The sequence below is a fragment of the Gadus morhua genome, chromosome 21 (assembly GCF_902167405.1).
Source record: "Gadus morhua chromosome 21, gadMor3.0, whole genome shotgun sequence".
NCBI lineage: Eukaryota > Metazoa > Chordata > Actinopteri > Gadiformes > Gadidae > Gadus > Gadus morhua.
In genome coordinates, this window is record NC_044068.1 from 4,182,178 (window position 1) to 4,200,656 (window position 18,479).

Below are 18,479 nucleotides of genomic sequence, written 5' to 3' on the forward strand. Positions count from 1 at the left end.
GAATGGAGTCCCCTCTTTGATATGTAAATATCGATGATACATTGATATGTAAGTATTCAAGTCCCCTCTTGGCAACTTCTTTAAAATAAATCAAAAAAACACATTTGAAGTCATATTATGACAAAATAACTTAAAACTAAACTCTGTATTATGTTTTTGTATTTTTTAAATGACCAGAAATAGAGGTCCACACTTGGTCGATGAAAACCGTCCCCTGATGGTAGGGTAAACGTGTATGTGTGTGTGTGTGTGCGTGTGTGTGTGTGTGAGTGTGTGTGTGTGTGAGTGTGTGTGTGTGTGTGTGTGTGTGTGTGTGTGTGTGTGTGTGCGAGGGAGAGAGATTTGTAGAGAGAGAGATGCTGTCTTTGCAGATACAATATCATTATTCAACTGACAATTGTTCTGAGTCTCTGTTTTGCTTCTTTTCTGAGGCATTATTTATTCTGCAATGGCAGCGCTATTGCAAATCCTGATTCAACTCTTTTATTATTTATTCTATTCTCATTCCTTAAACCCATTTTTACTAGGATGATTCAATGAAGACCTCCATGAAAATAAAATAAATCTGGCATTAACACACAATTCCGTACGGCTATGGAACGGTTCTGAATGTTTCTCCTCTCCGATCAAACATGGGTGACGCCCTTGGGCCAGATTTTTTATCCGAGCAGACATTAGAGAATCATGTTTATGCGGTTGAGCCCTTTCACCTGAGGTGAGATTCTGAGAAAATACCGACTCCCAGCTCTCTCAGCTCCACTTCCTCCCTAGATACACACACACAAACACACACAAGCACACACAAGGAGATAAGCACACATACACATTAACGCACACACAAATGGAGATATGCACACACACACATCAACACAAACACAAATACACATGCACACACATATGTAGTACGTGGAGGGACACACACAAGCAAACACACACACACACACACACACACACACACACACACACACACACACACACACACACACACACACACACACACACACACACACACACACACACACACACACACACACACACTCACACACACACACATGTCCAGCCCTCCTCCACTCCAGTTACCAGAGCAGAGCGCAGTGAATCTTCCCTTAAGACTGAAGTCAAGCAGCCCGTAAAGGGAACATCACATGAAGCTCAGTACCTCATGTTCTCCTGGAGACCATTTAGGTCTCAGGGTTTCATTTGTATTGTGCCCCATCTTACTATAACTGCAGCCACCGTAGGTGATTCAATCGAGTGATTATGATCAATCGATCACCATTTTGCAGCTTTTTTTCACAGAAGTCGTGGTTAACAGCATTCATGGTACAGGCTGGAGGTGGCTGGAGATAGTGTTTGTGACTTGAGCGTGTGTGTGTGTGTGTGTGTGTGTGTGTGTGTGTGTGTGTGTGTGTGTGTGTGTGTGTGTGTGTGTTTGTGTGTGTGTGTTTAGTTAACCTTCTGTCTGAGTCACACTTTTGTTTCCCTCTCTAGCTCTCTCTCAGTCGGTCTCTCTCTGTCTCTCCCTCTCACTCTGTCCCTCCCTCTCTCTCTCTCTCTCTCTCTCTCTCTCTCTCTCTCTCTCTCTCTCTCTCTCTCTCTCTCTCTCTCTCTCTCTCTCTCTCTCTCTCTCTCTCTCACTCTGTCTCTCTCTGGCTCTCACTCTGTCTCTGTCGCTCTCTCTCTCCCTGTCTCTCCCTCTCACTCTGTCTCTATCTCTCTCTGGCCCTCACTCAATCTCTGTCCAACCCTAACCCTAAAATCTCTCTCTCTCTCTCTCTCTCTCTCTCTCTCTCTCTCTCTCTCTCTCTCTCTTTCTCTGTGAGGAAGAACATCACCCTGACCTTTACCGCCCCCCGTTTAAACAGAGTTGACCCGGTTGGACTGTCGTTACACCATCCAACCCTACCCTCCTCCTCACCCAGCCCACCCAGTGCAGATATGGAGTATTTCAAAGTACCTCTAGGCCTAGATCTTCTTCAGTCACATTCACTTGGATTGGGCCAGTTAGCCATCACAGTGGAAGATATACAGTAGGGTTAGAAGGACAGGACAATTGCAGCTCCATCGTTAGAGAAATGAACTAATTCACGGCGGCCCTTCTGGGCTGCAACGGTTGGCCTGTACTGGTATTGTTTCTCTGCTTTAATAGATTTGAATCAGCATTTTAAAGCCCTTTGTAAACGTTGTTTTCAAGGAGCTTTACAAAAAGTGATAATATTTGGACCTTAGTATAGAGTCTTAACAATAAAGTTTATTGTTATTACTATTATATATTTAAACAGGAGACCTATTCAATAAATGAACACATATGTCAAGGATTCTTGCTATTTTGGTAAAAGTGTGTCTTTTGTTTTTGGTTGGTGCTGCAAGTGCCAGTAATCAATCGATTATTCATCAGAAGTCAGTGTGGATTTCTCTCACTGCGTTCCCAGCAGTTGTATGTGAAAAGCTATTCGGCGTGAGCTCTCATTACTGCTACACCATCAGCGTGTTCTCAGCTTTAGGGGTTGGCAATACAGCAGAGACTGACTCGTCTCTTCTCCTTCTCCTTTCATGTCAATGGTTTCCCCCTGGTCTGCGAGAGGAAAGGATGCAGCAAGATCGAGGTCTGCAGCAACATCTGACAAAGAAGAGAACACCTACTGGTGTTCGCTGAAAGGATGACAGACAGCTGCCTCCACCCATCGGAGACCTTTCATCGAAAGGAAATGGAAGGAGAACGTCAAATTCTTGCAGACTTTTAATAATTGTACTATTTTCAAAGAATGCACCCAATTTTAAATAGCAACTATGAGGAGCTTGGCAGCATTTTCAGTTATACAAGGAATGTAATAAAAAAGTAAAATCAGCCGTAAAAGTAGCGGCACAGCGGTCAAAATGGAAATAAAAAAACCAAGATAGCAGCGCAAGGATTTACAAGAGCGCTTTTTATTCTTCAGTGAGATCAACGACTCATGTTAATTGATTCAACTTTTTTTGTTTTCTTTTTTATATTTGTTACGCACATTCAATGACAAGAAGGAATATTACACATTTTAATCTCTTCCAATAGAACAATCTGACTTTATACACATATTTGACCCAATGTTCAGGCACAGATGTAGAACGTAGACGATCGCTCGATAGATCCGTAGAAAATATGCAGATCCCAGAGGAAATCAGAGGAGTGACGGAGGTATGGTTCCATGGTCGGGCAGAGGGAGTGTTGTTAGAAGTCTTTATCCCAACCAGAAAACTCCTCATCCGCCTTAGTCTGGTCGCTGGGGAAACGGTCAAAGTTGATGTAGCAGGGACCCTGTGTGAGCACCAGAAATACTCTCTTTACACATCAAACACACTGAGAGGAAAATACCATAATTACATTTACATTTAGGGCACTTACAATAATTACATTTGTCCGAAGGAAGAGAAACAACAATATATCGCTGTCGGTACAGCAAGGATGTTCATAGAAACAAGTGCAAAGCACTAACAATTGTTTGGTAAACCCATTCCCCATATGCAACAAAGATAGCTAGGATAAGACGCTTCACAATGCTAGGTACTATTTTTAAGTGCAAGGACGTACAAAATTCAATAAGTACGTACACACTGATGATACATACTGAGGACGATATTGATCAGAGCCTATGACAAATCCCTGGTCCTGAACCGGCTGTTTTACGGACCCAAACGGGGCCCAGGTCTTTGAGGACATACCTTGCGGACCAGGCGTACGGTGGGCGCCTCCACCTGCCCCACGCGCAACTTGTGCCAGTTCATCGTGCTGAACCACCTGAGGAGGAGGCAAGGGCGTCAGTTTGTTTTTAGAAGTGGTGGGGACAATAACCATAAGCTTGACTGTGGTCTGAAAAGTGCTTGGTACCCTTATGTAAGCTATTCATCCATTCAACGCTGCATTACAATATATGCTCTACAGTGTATTGTCAGGTGTTGAATCCTATTCGAACAATATGAGTTGAAAACCACAGTTTGTGTTTTGGCTTGTTTTGCAAAACGGCGTTGGAAACACCAGGGTATTGGCTCGGGATATGTAATACTAATACACACAGGACAAAGAACAGTGTTGGCAATTTAACACTTATCTTGACATCAACAAAGTTTACCAGACAAACAATGCCAGAGTGTAAAGGGGGTACGAAATGAAACGAGGTACTGAGCATCAGCCTTTTGAAGACGAGCAAGGGCTGCTGGTAGCATATGTTATGATGCATTAAAAAAGAAAAAAAAAACAAGCGCCCAGAGGAGAATTGCATCTGCCAAATCCTGACCACCAGTAAACATTTGCGAAGGACCAATGTAGACTTCACTCGTTACAACCAAAGCTGCGCACAGTGTGATGTGACATTACAATGCTCGCCTCCATTTTGGAAGCATGGAGCATAGGAATGTTTTTGGTAGTGATGGTATTTTCTTGCATTGTTTAGTACCTAATCTTGAAATTATTTGTCATTGTGGGGACACATTGTTGTGTTTGAAACTAACACAGCGTTTCTCCTGGGAGTTGTGGCAAAACGGTATATTTGCATATATTTTGAATTTGAAAGTCTTACAACTCTCATGAGGTATCACACAACCCAAGATGCATCCTGAAGTATAAGCCCTGTGGATGACGGCACTTGTGTCATCGTTAAATCTCAACCAGACACATGCTTCGATCAGTCACTATTATCAGAAACACGTTTGATGTGACCAAGGGATGAGTTCTAGAAAAATAAAAACATTCTATCATTCAATTACATAATACGTTTCCATGGTTACCTGTGGTGGCGAACATCTTTGATGCCATTCTTGGTATTTCCTAGTCTTTGACCCGGCCTGGGCCTGCCAACCAAAGCACAAGTTTAATCCCACATCACCATGAGCTCATGTCAGTTGCTTCAAGCACAAACAGGCTCTTCAAAGCATACATTACATGCACTTCAGAAATGTGCGTTTGAATCAAGTCATTACCTTTGAGGTGGCCGTATGGTCCTAAGACAGACACAGCTGATGCTCATTACACTAATTATGGGTCTGCTCTTTTTATGTACCAGGGCACGGTACTGGACTAAAGAGGACATTGCACTTTGATATTTGATCTTTACTGGTGCTTTGACACGCACAAATGTAATACAACTAGCTCAAACGTTGATGTTCTGAGGTCCACACCTGTTTTAGTCTGTTTTAGTATGACACTGACTCAGTGGGAAAAGGTCTATTTATCTCACCTGCACAGCTTGCTGATGATAGACTTGGCCGCTTCGTTCAGGTACGGTGGGTACTTTATGACTCCATCTAGGATCTTGGCGTAGATCTTCTGGGGCTCTGAGCTTGAGAAGGGGGGGCTGGCAGTGGCGGGGGAACAAACAGCGGAGGTGTTTTATTATTAACTCGAAAAGTAAACGGTTTCACCCGGCTTTTCAACCGATGCGTAATCCGTCACGCAACAATGCTGCCCCCTACTGGAGAAATTAGAGAATGCGGCACCCTACTGGAGAGATGAGGTCCTCAGAGTTTTTCGGAAAATGAACATGGCTTTTGATTCTAATTTAACGTGATTTTTTTGAGTCATTAAAAACCGGCTGATGTTTACGGCTATTAGCCTGACATGGCCTGACAAATTAAAAAATGCGTTTTAGACTGAATACTCTTAGTTCATTAGTTGATTTCAAAGTACAGTTTTCGACAGGCGGCCACCAAAATGCTTCTGAACTTAATTGGAGGGGGGGGGGGGGGGGGGGGGGGCACATTCCTCTGGTTTTCAGGCTATGTGGCTATAACTCTGTCAGATAAATCAAGACAATATTCCATAACGTGTAGTGCATGGATGCGTGGATGCGTCCCAGCGTATGGTGAGGTACCTTCCAGCCAGCAGCTCATAGATGAGGACACCCAGAGACCAGAAGTCCACCGCAAAGTCGTGGCCCTGGTTCTTGATGATCTCGGGGGGCATGTACTCTGGGGTCCCCACGAAGGAGTAGGTCTTTTCCCCCCGCACCATGTCCTTGGCGAAGCCGAAGTCCACCTGCACGCACGCACAAACATACACAGACACACATATTAATACACACACACATTTACAGACATGCTCACACACAAACACCCACACATATTCACACATGCAACCACTCACATATAATAACACATGCACACGCATACACACACACAAAAAAATGCACAGACACACACATATATACACACACACACACACACACACACACACACACACACACACACACACACACACACACACACACACACACACACACACACACACACACAAATGCTTACCAAATTGAAAATCCTTATCAATTTGTTTATAACCATACACATAAAAAATCGACCTTCTGACACACACACACCCCCACACACTCACACACAAGCATACACACACACACATGCACACACAAACCCAGATGACCACACACAGGCTGTAAACGTGCATATTTTCCTTATCAATTAGTTTATACGCATAAAATAAACATGCCTGATCACACGGAACACACACACACACACACACACACACACACACACACACACACACACACACACACACACACACACACACACACACACACACACACACACACAGACACAGACACACACACACAGCATTATCCCCCTGACCCACCAGCTTAACGTAGCCCCTGGAGTCCATCATGAGGTTCTCTGGCTTCAGGTCTCGGTAGAGGATGTTCTTTTTGTGGAGGTACGCGTAAGCCTCCACCACGCAGGCCGCGCAGAACACTGCGATGGGCTCATCGAAACGCCCTCTGAACCAACAACAACAAACTTTACAACTCCATACACTGTCCACAAAATGGCCACTCTAATCGCTGGCCTTGCACGTTTCAGGAATGTCGTCCGATGCCTACAGTCGTAGTTAGCTCTCTCTCTTTCTGTCTCTCTCTCTATCTGTCTCTGTCTCTCTCCGTCTCTCTCTCTATCTGTCTCTGTCTCTCTCCGTCTCTCTCTCTATCTGTCTCTGTCTCTCTCCGTCTCTCTCTCTATCTGTCTCTGTTTCTCTCCATCTCTCTCTCTCTCTCTCTCTGTCTCTCTCTGTCTCTCTCTCTCTGTCTCTCTCTCTCTCTCTCTCTCTCTCTGTCTCTCTCTCTGTCTCTCTCACTCACTGTCCCCCTCTCTCGCTCTCTCTCCCTGTCCCTCTCTCTTCCGTCATTTAACGTATTTTGTAAACATTTAAGGCGATGTGTGCGTGGCCGGACTAGCCAGCATGTGTTAAAGGGTTTGAAGGCCTGTGAAGCAGTGGGTTTCCTTACACTTCTTTGAGCTTGGTCCACAGCTCCCCTCCACTGCAGAACTCCATGACCATATAAATGTAGCGGGAGTCTTTGAATGCGCCGTGGAGCCTGGACCATTAGAGAGAGACAGAACAGAGGGGAGAGAGGAAAAGAAGAGACAGGGAAAGACAACGAGTTAGAGATAGAGAAAAGACACCCTTTTAGAGAAAGGCTTCTTGGGCAAATTTTGGAAGTAGTCAGCCTCGGTCAGAATCATTTCTTAAATTGCTTTGCGTGAATAATCCCTTTCCAGGCGCCTTTTTCCTTCGTCATTAACGATCCACATCTAACTCAGACCTTAAAGGGCCCCTATTTTTACCCTGTTTCAAAAAGGGCCCTAGCCATGTGACATAGTGACATCACAAGTGTACCAGCATACCCAGTGGACTGTACCAAGGCATAGGCTTGTCAACACCCCCAGCTGGCGGTAAAATGGGGCCATTTTAAGCTATCAAGAGTTTGTGACCAATCGGCTGACCTGACGATGAAGTCGCACTGGATTGCTTTCAGGATCTTCTTCTCGAACAGCATGTGCTCCTCCTGTCGCTTGGCAACGATGTGCTTCTTGCTGACGCGCTTCATGGCGTAGTATTTCCCGTATTTCACGGAGGTAACCTTCAGCACCCCAGATCAATACAAAGAATTACGGTGAGTAGCGAAGAGGGGTTGTGTTCGATTTACAGTGGTCTTTATGACACAAAAAGGCACTTAGCTATCGACATGCATGAATAGATGGATGATCCATCACACCCACACACACATACACACACATACACAAATATGCATACAGCTATACACACACATACATCCACGGCCACACAGACAGAGATATACACACACGTAGACACACGAACACAGACACTTACATGAAGAAACGCACACACACGCACACACACATACACATATGAAGATACGCATACAAACCACAAACACAACCACACAAACACACAGACGCACACATATGAAGTACGTGGAGGGACGCACAGAAGCACACAATCACACACCCACAATCACACACACACACACACACACACTCACCAGGCTAACGCGGCCAAAGCCCCCCACTCCTAGCGTGACAGCCTCTCCCTGGTAGCGGCCCTCCTGGTACAAGGCCGGGACCAGGTCTTTGAACTTCAGGGACGTGTGGAGACTGAAGAAGAGGAGGAGGAGGAGGAGGAGGAGGAGGAGGAGGAGGAGGAGGAGGAGGAGGAGGAGAAGAAGAAGAAGAAGAAGAAGAAGAAGAAGAAGAAGAAGAAGAAGAAGAAGAAGAAGAAGAAGAAGAAGAAGAAGAAGGAGGAGGAGGAGGAGGAGGAGGAGGAGGAGGAGGAGGAGGAGGAGGAGGAGGAGGAAAATACAGTAAAGCTGATAACCATACCAAAACTAACATAACAAGCAGTATCTTTCTCCCGTCCATCTAGCAGTAAGTCTAGTGGTATAATTAGGTTGTAATATAACTTCATTTGCACATATACTAGGTTAGAATGACTTTAAAATGAGTACACTTTCTTTTATTAGGTAAACTGTGTTTTCCTAGAATAAAAAGTGTGAGTCGACAACTCGGAGTCAAAGATCGTTAAAACAAAAACCTGTCACTGAAGCAACAGCCGCACAATGATTGCATCTTAACCACAAGGATGCTCGTTCTTGTTGTGTGACACTTTTCCAGACACCTCAGGCCTGTGATTAGTGAGTTGGAGGTTTCATAACGTCTTAACGATGATTAAATCGGACAGACAGATAGACAGACAGACAAACAGACAGACAGAAGAACGGACAGACAGGACAACAGACGGAAATTAAAGAAGACAGGCAGACATACATATAGACAGAAAGACCGAAAGACTGACAGACGGAAGGACAGACAGACAGACAGATATTCAGGCGGAGAGACAGGCAGACAGGCAGACAGACAGACAGACAGACAGACAGACAGACAGACAGACAGACAGACAGACAGACAGACAGACAGACAGACAGACAGACAGACAGACAGACAGACAGACAGACAGACAGACAGACACACACGCAGACAGGCAGACAGGCAGACAGATTCTTACCTGTGGTTCTCTGGAGTTTCAGCCTCCTGCAGCACTTTGGTACTAGAGATGGAGGAGAGAGGAGAGGAGAGGATAGGAGAGATGGAGGAGAGAGGAGAGGAGAGGATAGGAGAGATGGAGGAGAGGAGAAGAGCGACGGAGGAGAGGAGAGGAGAGGAGCGACGAAGGAGAGGAGAGAGATTTTTGAAAAAATAGGTCAGCTGCAGTCAGAATGATTTCTAAAGGTAATTTCTAAGTTCAATTACTGCCCTGCCATGTGAACTAGTGACATCACAAGTGGGACTGTCTACCTGGATGTATGGTGAAAATACGAGATGGAGAGGAGGAGAGGAGAGGAGAGGAGAGGAGAGGAGAGGAGAGAAGAGCAGGAATTAAAAAGAGTAGAGATAGATGACAGGACAGTTGTAAGACAGAAAGCTCATCAGGGTATGCTCTCACACAGACTGTATTGTTATTTTTTGCATTGTACAAAGAGGTGTCAGAAAAGGAGTGAGAGAGGAAATAAACGTTATCGCCTCCGAGGACATACTCATCGAAAAGCTCCAGGTGTTCCACAGGGATGGTCTCCTCAAACACCCTGAGATTCAAAGAAACAACACAGGTGAAGACAGGTGTGTGCTTGCAAATGGGATCCGGTTTGTACAATTATTGAGCAGAATCCACTCCGTTTGTCGTGACAGAGCTAAGACACCCAGAGAGCGGTGATATCCATTGATCACATGAGCGGTTTAAATGAGAACTCACTCTTTGTCGATGGATAAACACGTGACCGGGCCGTCGGCCGTGCACGTAGCCGTCCTCCTCACCTCCCTGCACATCCCCACGAGGGACACAAAAACATTCATCCACATGATACTATGAAAGTACTCAAACGAACGATTAGCGGAAAACACAAAAAGTTATTAAATCGTTAAGACGGATCGAAGGCGATATGAAACTCTAACTATCACGGACGCAGAAAGTTAAAACACAAAGCCGCTTAACTAAGTAACGAGCAACACTCCAATCATACAGTGTACCGTCTGCCGCACTCCGATCAAACCGTTGCTATGGTTACCTGATGAGGGCCTGCTCCCCGAAATGCTCTCCCTTCCCCATCCGGCGGATCTGCTTCTGAGAGCCGTTCACATTCTTCGACACCAGAACCTTTAGGGCGGACACAGGGACCGTGGAAGAGGGGAACAGAAGAGGGGGAAGAGTTTAGATTCGGTTCAATAAAATCTATTTTATTTCTATAGACCTTAATCACAGGTTCAGTCTTAAAGGGCTTAACAGGCCATGTAGTAATGACCCCCCCCCCCCCCCCCCCCCCCCCCCCCCGACATTAGCCCCCCAGAGGGCAAGAAAAAAAAACCTTAATTAGGGGATCCCTCCTTCCAGGGATGGTCAGGAGAGCAATGGGTGCAATGATTTACATACATACATTCAGGCAAAACACCAGCAATCATTTCGTTTATAAAATGAATGTCTATGGTGATGGCTGCTGCTTAGATATCTAGTCATGAAACATGTCTTGTGTTTTGGGCCTCGTCCAACGATGTGTGAGAGGGTGAGAAACACACAGGGGGCGAGCCCAGTGTGATGCAACATCAGATCGGCACCAGCTCACCTCGCCTTTGAGGATGATGTAGAAGGTGTTTCCCTCCGCTCCTTCTCGCACGATGGTGTCCTTGTCCTGGAACTTGACCTGAGGTACACAAAACAGAGCGCACACAACACTCTTCAGATACTTTAACATCAACCCCCGACGCAATGTTGACAGACACTGCTTTGAAGTACTGAAACATTTGTCCTTAAAAATATAAAAAAAAATTGAAGAAAGGACAATAGTAGATTTAGATTTATCTGATGTTAACCACTAAGCTTCTACTGTTCAAAACTGTTAGACTTATCCACTGAGAGTCCCTACCTCCTCCATGGAGTCGATGATCTTAGACAGCTGGATATCGTTCAGGTCCTTCAGAGTTCTGGACCTGAGGACAAGAACACAGAGACAAAGGGGCTTTGAACACTACTCCAGAAGTCCATCTGGCCAAAACAGACCCTGTGCGGAACTATTTTGCAAAAAATCACAAAGCGTTACATTATAAGTGAGACGTAGCCGTTGACACGATGATGTAAATGTGAATTCCAGTGACAAGGGCCGTATCTCTCCACTCACGTCTTCAGGAAGCCCAGTAGCTCCTCCCGTTTCTTCTTGGACTTGTTGGTCATGATGGTCCGGTAAGTCTGCCTCTCCATGCACCACAGCCGCACCGAAGACTTGGCTGGAAGTACACATCCGCTAGTAAGAGCTAGTCCCGGAACATATCACAGTCCGACAGTTAGCTCGTTTTGGACACGTTTAGTCAAAGCAATTTACATTGAATTCAGATACCTGAGTATCCTTAAAGAGCAAGTAAGGGGTCAGGCGTCCTGCTCAAGGTTAGCTCGGACAGCGGGGATCGAACCCATTATCCTGCCGGTACTATCTTCAGTGATGGACCCCCTGTGATACCCATGCACCTCACAGAGGCATCAAAAGTCGCAAGGGCGGTTTCCGTACCTTTGACCGTGGCCGTGCGCTTGCAGTTATACAAGATGGCCAGCTCACCGAAGACATCGCCGCACATCAGGGATCTGAGCTGTCGACCCCCCTGGGTGACGACAAGCTCCCCCGCTGAGAGAGAGCGAGAGGGAGAGAGAGAGAGAGAGAGAGAGAAAGAGAGTAAGCAAGAGCAAGAGAGTAATTGAGAGAGAGAGAGACAGAGAAAGAGAGCGTGAGAGGGTGTGAGAGAGAGAGAGAGAAAGAGAGAGGGAGAAAGAGATAGTGAGCGAGAGAGAGAGAGAGAGTGAACGAGAGGGAGAAAGAGAGAGAGTGAGGGAAGGAGCGAGAGGGAAAGAGAGACAGAGAGGGAGAAAGAGGGATCGAGAGATCGAGAGAGAGAGAGAGAGAGAGAGAGAGAGAGAGAGAGAGAGAGAGAGAGAGAGAGAGAGAGAGAGAGAGAGAGAGAGATCATCATCATCATCATCAGAATCACATGGAGACAGCGACACGTACACACATGAACCCCCAGATGTACCTGCCACGATGTACATGGTGTCCCCCTCAGAGGCCTCTGCTATGACCTCCTGCCCGGGACTGAAGTCATGTGACACCAGCAGGTCAACCATCATAGCCGTCTGCTCGTCGTCCAGCCGGCTCAGGAAGTCGTTCTTCTGGATCGCCTTGACGATCAGGTTGGTCTCGCTGGGTCAAATTAAAAATATGTGACTGTGAAAATGGTTTGCTCACGAGCCTTGCCATATAACATTCGTTATAGGAGAGTAGTTACATAACTAGATGTTGGTTGTTGGCATCTTTGTTGTTGCATAACACACAGTGTTTTATAGCTACTGAATCGTGATCCTTAAGTATTGTTCATAACAGCAGTTTTTACAGTGTATAGCTCCTGTTGTGCTTTATATTCTCTGTAATAACGCTTTACACATGATACATTTCAAACTGAATGAGACACACTCTGTGATGTCGATGGCAGCCCTGCTTTTGGTAAATGGTCTGCATTTAAACAGCGCTTTACTCATCTGTGGCCCCCCTATGCGCTTCACAATATTGCCATCATTCACCCATTCATGCACACATTCACACAACGACGGCCGAGTCAGCCATTAAAGGCGACAGCCAGCTCGTCGGGAGCAGTCAGGGTTAGGCGCCCTTCTCAGGGACACCTCGACACTCGCTAGGAGGAGCTCCCCGGAGACATCGAACTAGCAACCTTGCGGTTACCAGGCAACCCGCTCTACCTCCTGAGCTTCCGCCACCCCACTTTCATTTCCTTTGCATTTCATTTGTTGCCCGAGCGACATCACTGCTCCATCTCGCAGTTGATTGCAGCCAATCAGAGGCAGCGGTGCGCTGTCACTCACCTGGCGGTCTTCTTGACCCGTGTGCGGGTGATCTGCAGGCCCTCAGGGATTGGCTCGGGCGCCATGACGGCCGCGCGGCTCTTCCTGACCTCGGGGGCCGCATCATTACTGCTCTGGGAGGGAAACTCTGTGGCGCCGACCAATAGGAACGCAGGGATGGGGAGGTCTGTCAGCTGGAGCTGTTTGTGTGTCTCTATTTATAGATATGAGTGTGTATGTGTGCGTGTGTTTGCGTGTGCTTTTCTGTGAGTGAGTGAGTGAGTGAGTGAGTGAGTGAGTGAGTGAGTGAGTGAGTGAGTGAGTGAGTGAGTGAGTGAGTGAGTGAGTGAGTGAGTGAGTGTGTGTGTGCTTGCATGCTTGTGCCATATGTGTATGTGCTTGTGTGTGTGTGTGTGTGTGTGTGTGTGTGTGTGTGTGTGTGTGTGTGTGTGTGTGTGTGTGTGCGTGTGTGTGTGCGGGCGTTGTGCCAGGTGTGTGTGTGCGTGTGCGTGCACTGGGCATCTCACCTGTGTCTTCATATTCACTCAACAGCTTCTCTTTCTCCTGGAGTCGTTCCTCTGAAACAACCAATGGCAGAGAGTTACACTTTGCACTCTAACTTCACCAAACCACGCTGATGAACACGAGCATAGAATGAACCAATCACAAGCCTGACTCAAGTTTAACTGCATATTGCCACACTTGATATTTCCACACGGTGATCCTGTACTGGTTCTGGATTACGTTTGATTCATTTCAGAGATTAGATAGCATTTTAGGCTTTGTATATTGTTGTTTATGTGTTGTTGATGTTGTTGTTGTTGCTGTTGTTGTTGTGTTTCTCCTACCTAGATCCTTGTTCTGCCTCTTCAGTTCCTGGTTGATCTGACACTGTTTCTCCAGCTGCTGCCTCAGCTCCTCCAGTTGTTTCTCCATGGCTGCAGGAAGCGGACAGTAGTACAGTATTACAGTATCACAGTACTGCAACACACAGGTCACACATGCAACACCATGCTGAGCACCATCACGGTGAACCGCACACCACACAGCAGCCTATGGCATTCAAGGACGCTGCCAAACCAACCACATCGCGGTGACGGACGTGCAGCATGTGACGGTTTTCCTCTGCCACACCGTGGCACTAGCGCAGGATACTAAAAGCGTGACTACTCTGTCGCTCTTGGAGTCCCCTGTAGCGGGATGGCTTTGAAGTGCTCTCTGCAGGATGAGCTCCAGCACGGCCCCCGTCTGAATAATGCAGAGCATCAGCGACGGGAGACGCTCCGGAGACCCCCGACCCCAGACCGGTTTTATGCAGGTCTCCTTTACATAACACATGATCAGGGAATGGCTCGGAGAGCCCCCAACGTTATTGGCTTTTGCTTGGCATTCAAGACCTATGATTAGAGTGTTTCAGTATGTCAGAGGACCCGGCTGAGCCACAGTCCTGACGGTGTTTTCATATTGACTATTTTCTAAACACAAATGCGCTGACTAGCTGTACCTTGGTTTCGATTCGTTTCAGTCGACCATTGTACCATATGTCTATCCGTTAGGCATCGAATGGTTCCCTGGAAAACACAGTGTCCTGTTTAGAGGATGTTCCTGTGGATTCACAGAGTTTTTCCTGGCCATTTTGAGAGGGCTTAGGGCAAGCGGGCGTCGTAAATGTGGGCATGTTGTATCATTGTAAGGGGGCGTCATCAAACGGATGCCCCTTGAGGCTCCAACTGTTAAAGTCCCTGAACATATGGCATCATCAGTTTGATTGACATCAGCTGGGTCCAACCGGATCCACAGCCAACCGGGAAGGAAGAAGTTAACATTTTGCTGATTTTATTTCTACACAGTGTGTAAAAAATGCATGTTCATTTATTAAACAGTGTACAGTCAGAGGACCTATCTCTACCAATTCAGTCTACTGGTCCAAGTGCACCGAGACATAAAAAGAACACGCCCCTAATTAGTGTTATGACAGCTGTGTTTGTCCTACGTGATGGTCCTATAATTAAAAATAGCATGCAAAGAGTATGGCCGGCTTGTCCCTAACGTTTGTGATTGTGTCGAGCTTATGATGAACACCATTGGTTGTTTAGGTGTCACTCCTCATCGTAGATGTCCCGCCTTAATATATCCAGTTACAGATATGGGATTTACCTTTATATGTGTGCATCTACAGATTGACAGGAACACTTCTTTTGTCATCGCTTTGACTTTTGCCTTAGAGATGCCAATAACACTAATCCAAAGAAGTCCTCCTCATCCTCCTCATCGTCATCCGCTTCTCCGGGGTCGGGTCGCGGGGGGAGCAGCTCAAGCAGGGGGCCCCAGACTTCCCAAAGAAGTGTTTATACCAAAAAACAACAACTTTGAAGCAAATCCGGGTTTTTTGAGACACAGAGTCGTTAAGGTCTGTGAAAATGAAATGGACCTGACTTAAAGTTCTGTTTGAGCGACATGTTTTCTAATTTTGAGATCCATATATAGTGTGGAGGATTCATCTGAAAGGATCACAGTACACGCACAAGTACACACACAAAATACAAGTTCCTCCCTTCCCTGGTAACCTTTCCATCGATCAGTTCACAAGAGCCCTGATTGTGATAAATGACTACCATTATACTTTAGCTGTCAATTACAAATAGCGTTTGTAGTATCTGTGTTTTTTGTGTGTGTGTGTGTGTGTGCGGTGTGCGTGAGTGCGTGTTTGTGCGTGCGTGCAGGCGTGCGGGCGTGTGTGTGTGTATTCCATATTGACACATCAAACACATTGCATCAGTTTAAAACGTGGCGTTGCACTATCAAACAGACCTGCTTAAATACTCAGGGCGGCACGACCCGAGTGTGTTTGGCTGTAATCATTTGGTTGACCCTAATCACCACGCTCTCGCCTTGGACGTTGGACATCGGAGGTGGGGCTGAAACTCAACACTCTGTCTCTGAGGGACAGAAATACGACTACAGAGAGAGATGAGGCCCATTGTTGAATAGACTCGACTGTGGAGTGTTCCTGTGTTATTAATATGAATGGACCACATAAAGCATTTTAATTTATTTAAAGAACCATTCTCTCCGTGTGAGAGGGTTAAGACGCGAGGTTGTTCTGGAAGGATCCAGCCGTGCTTTGCCTGTGTCTCAAAAGGAGTGGGAGTTCTTGAAGATATGGGGCCTGTTATTAAATCAGTTAAGAATCGATGGGTGAAACTGTATTACATGGAAACGACACTGTGTTGGAGTCAACAAACCAAATCAAATTAAACTTTATGGTACTGTTGTCATGGTGACCTGTCCTGCAAACAAGTTAAACTGCTTTTTAACACGCACAAGGACCCGAAAAACCTCAACATTACCCATGTCATGAGACACCAACGTGCAAATGACCTTTTTGAGTGAAAGTAAAGAAAATGTTGAAAATGTGTCTCTGTTGCAAACGTTGTTGTGTGTTAAACCTTTATGGCTCATGGCTCAGGCCACAATGGAAAGTTACACATCATTACGTAATACCGGTGGCATATCTGGTATGCTGTATTTGTTGCATAAAATTGGCTGAGGATGTGATGCTCATGAAGACACACTGAAGGGCATGAGCATGGGACCAGATTGGGACAAGACCACCTTTCACAATAAACCTCATTCCATCGTATTCTGACCCTTTCGCAACTTTTGAATACAATTGCCTGATTCCCATGAAATACACAAACTGAGACCAACGACAAATGTGAAAGCTGGCACAATCAGTGCCAGATAGTTAGGAGCGTGCATGTCTCCGGTCTTCTTTAACACCCAAACCTCTACAGTACAGAAGACCTGCAGAGATGTCTTCAGAGCTGCACTCACCTGGAGCCGGCGGTGGAGATTAGGAAGGGTTCAAGTCCAGTTCCTTTGATCGGTATCAGATCAATCTGTAGGAGTCAAAGGGCTAGCCCGGACTGGAGTATGTGTAGACGTCTCGCTCTGCAGGTACAGCCGGACTCGGCCCGCTGCTGCCAGGTGAATCGTTTTGGATCGGCAGAGGATCGGAGAATGTCCGGGATGCACTCCCTGACCCCATGCAGACTGGACACACACCTGGGCAGATACAAGCGTAAAGGAGCTGCCAGCGATCTGTCTGGTTCACAGTCACACGAACGCTGAGCTTCTCCTGGCAGGACTCTCACCTTCTGCTATTGTCAGGTCCCTATGCCATTATTTTTTTCTCCCTCCCTGTCTCTCTCACTCTCTCTCTCTCTCTCTCTCTCTCTCTCTCTCTCTCTCTCTCTCTCTCTCTCTCTCTCTCTCTCTCTCTCTCTCTCTCTCTCTCTCTCTCTCTCCCTCTCTCTCTCTCTCTCTCTCTCTCTCTCTCTCTCTCTCTCTCTCTCTCTCTCTCTCTCTCTCTCTCTCTCTCAATATATCTCTCTATCAATCTCAGCAGCTCCGGTATTGAATCATTAACCACCAGGCTCTGAGACTCCGCCCTTCCCATCAAGTGGGAGAAGAGAGGGGAGATTTCCTTTTTTTTACCTAACTCGGGAAATTGCTGATTTGAATTTTTTTTTTAATGCTAAATAGATATCTTCAAAATAATGAATTATATAAATACATCGTTTGATTTAAAACTCAAGAAAAATATTATTTTTGGAGGTAATTAATATATAAATAAATTGCCTACCCTAAATTTAACAAAGAATATATGAACGTTGAAATGCAAACATTGCCTCATATTCCATAAGACACATTTCCCATTCATGGCGAAGCCGGTGTGTGAGTGATGCAAATCTACCCAGCGCACCTGCATTCCCCTGTGCAGCTGACGTGAATTTTAATCCGGAGCTTGAATCTAAAATGCTGGAAAAATGTCACCTCTATAAGGATATGTTTTTTCCACAGCGCTGTGAACGTCCCAGGGCCCTAGGGCGTCATTAGAGGTCTCTTAGCGAGGAGACGTTCAAGCGTTCACATGGTGGCCGGCAACTCGAGTCTTTATGGCCCTCTTGTTAATCATCGTCAGTCCCTCGGGTTAATCAATCTCCAAAACACACTGGCGAGCTGCAGCAAGTTGCTGTGATAAAACATGGGTATGGGTCGGGTCTGCTCACGGTGTGAAGGAACGCGCCCGGGTGACCGGCAACAAGGCCTGTCGTGACCTTTTCCTGCTCTGAGGTTAAAGACGTGCTTTAAACAAGCAACCCAAAGGAAACAATGGTGTGGTCCTTGAAGGGGTGTGTTGACAGCAGAGCTGAACAGGAAGCGGAGGGTTCAGCCTGCGGGGAACGCAGCC

General features: G+C 46.2%; 1 protein-coding gene across 2 annotated transcripts; it reads right to left on the bottom strand.

The window, feature by feature from the left end:
• Positions 1 to 2,907: 2,907 nt before the first annotated feature.
• On the bottom strand, positions 2,908 to 18,316 carry prkg3 (protein kinase cGMP-dependent 3). Of its 2 annotated transcripts, none has more exons than XM_030345396.1 (23): positions 17,991 to 18,316; positions 17,060 to 17,290; positions 14,071 to 14,160; positions 13,750 to 13,800; positions 13,244 to 13,370; positions 12,400 to 12,566; positions 11,883 to 11,996; positions 11,499 to 11,604; positions 11,247 to 11,310; positions 10,947 to 11,024; positions 10,395 to 10,483; positions 10,082 to 10,147; positions 9,867 to 9,914; positions 9,338 to 9,379; positions 8,319 to 8,430; positions 7,759 to 7,895; positions 7,260 to 7,349; positions 6,614 to 6,755; positions 5,844 to 6,007; positions 5,211 to 5,327; positions 4,762 to 4,824; positions 3,700 to 3,775; positions 2,908 to 3,295 (listed from the first exon to the last, which is right to left on the bottom strand). In XM_030345396.1, the coding sequence occupies exons 3-23, from the start codon at positions 14,156 to 14,158 to the stop codon at positions 3,209 to 3,211; spliced, it is 2,028 nt and encodes a 675-aa protein (XP_030201256.1). In that variant the 5' UTR covers positions 14,159 to 14,160; positions 17,060 to 17,290; positions 17,991 to 18,316; the 3' UTR covers positions 2,908 to 3,208. The 2 variants fall into 2 exon arrangements, with proteins under 2 accessions (XP_030201256.1, XP_030201255.1); XM_030345395.1 differs by lacking the exon at positions 17,991 to 18,316 and adding an exon at positions 17,380 to 17,507.
• Between the last annotated feature and the right edge of the window lie 163 nt (positions 18,317 to 18,479).

Bases quoted from the DNA above. Each gene is read 5' to 3' on its own strand.
- prkg3 (XM_030345396.1), bottom strand. From the start codon at position 14,158: ATGGAGAAACAACTGGAGGAGCTGAGGCAGCAGCTGGAGAAACAGTGT. The intron at 5,328-5,843 runs GTACCTCACCAT...CGCCACTGCCAG, and splicing joins TATGAGCTGCTGGCTGGAAG to CCCCCCCTTCTCAAGCTCAG. The intron at 3,776-4,761 runs GTAACCATGGAA...CCTCCTCCTCAG, and splicing joins AAAGATGTTCGCCACCACAG to GTGGTTCAGCACGATGAACT.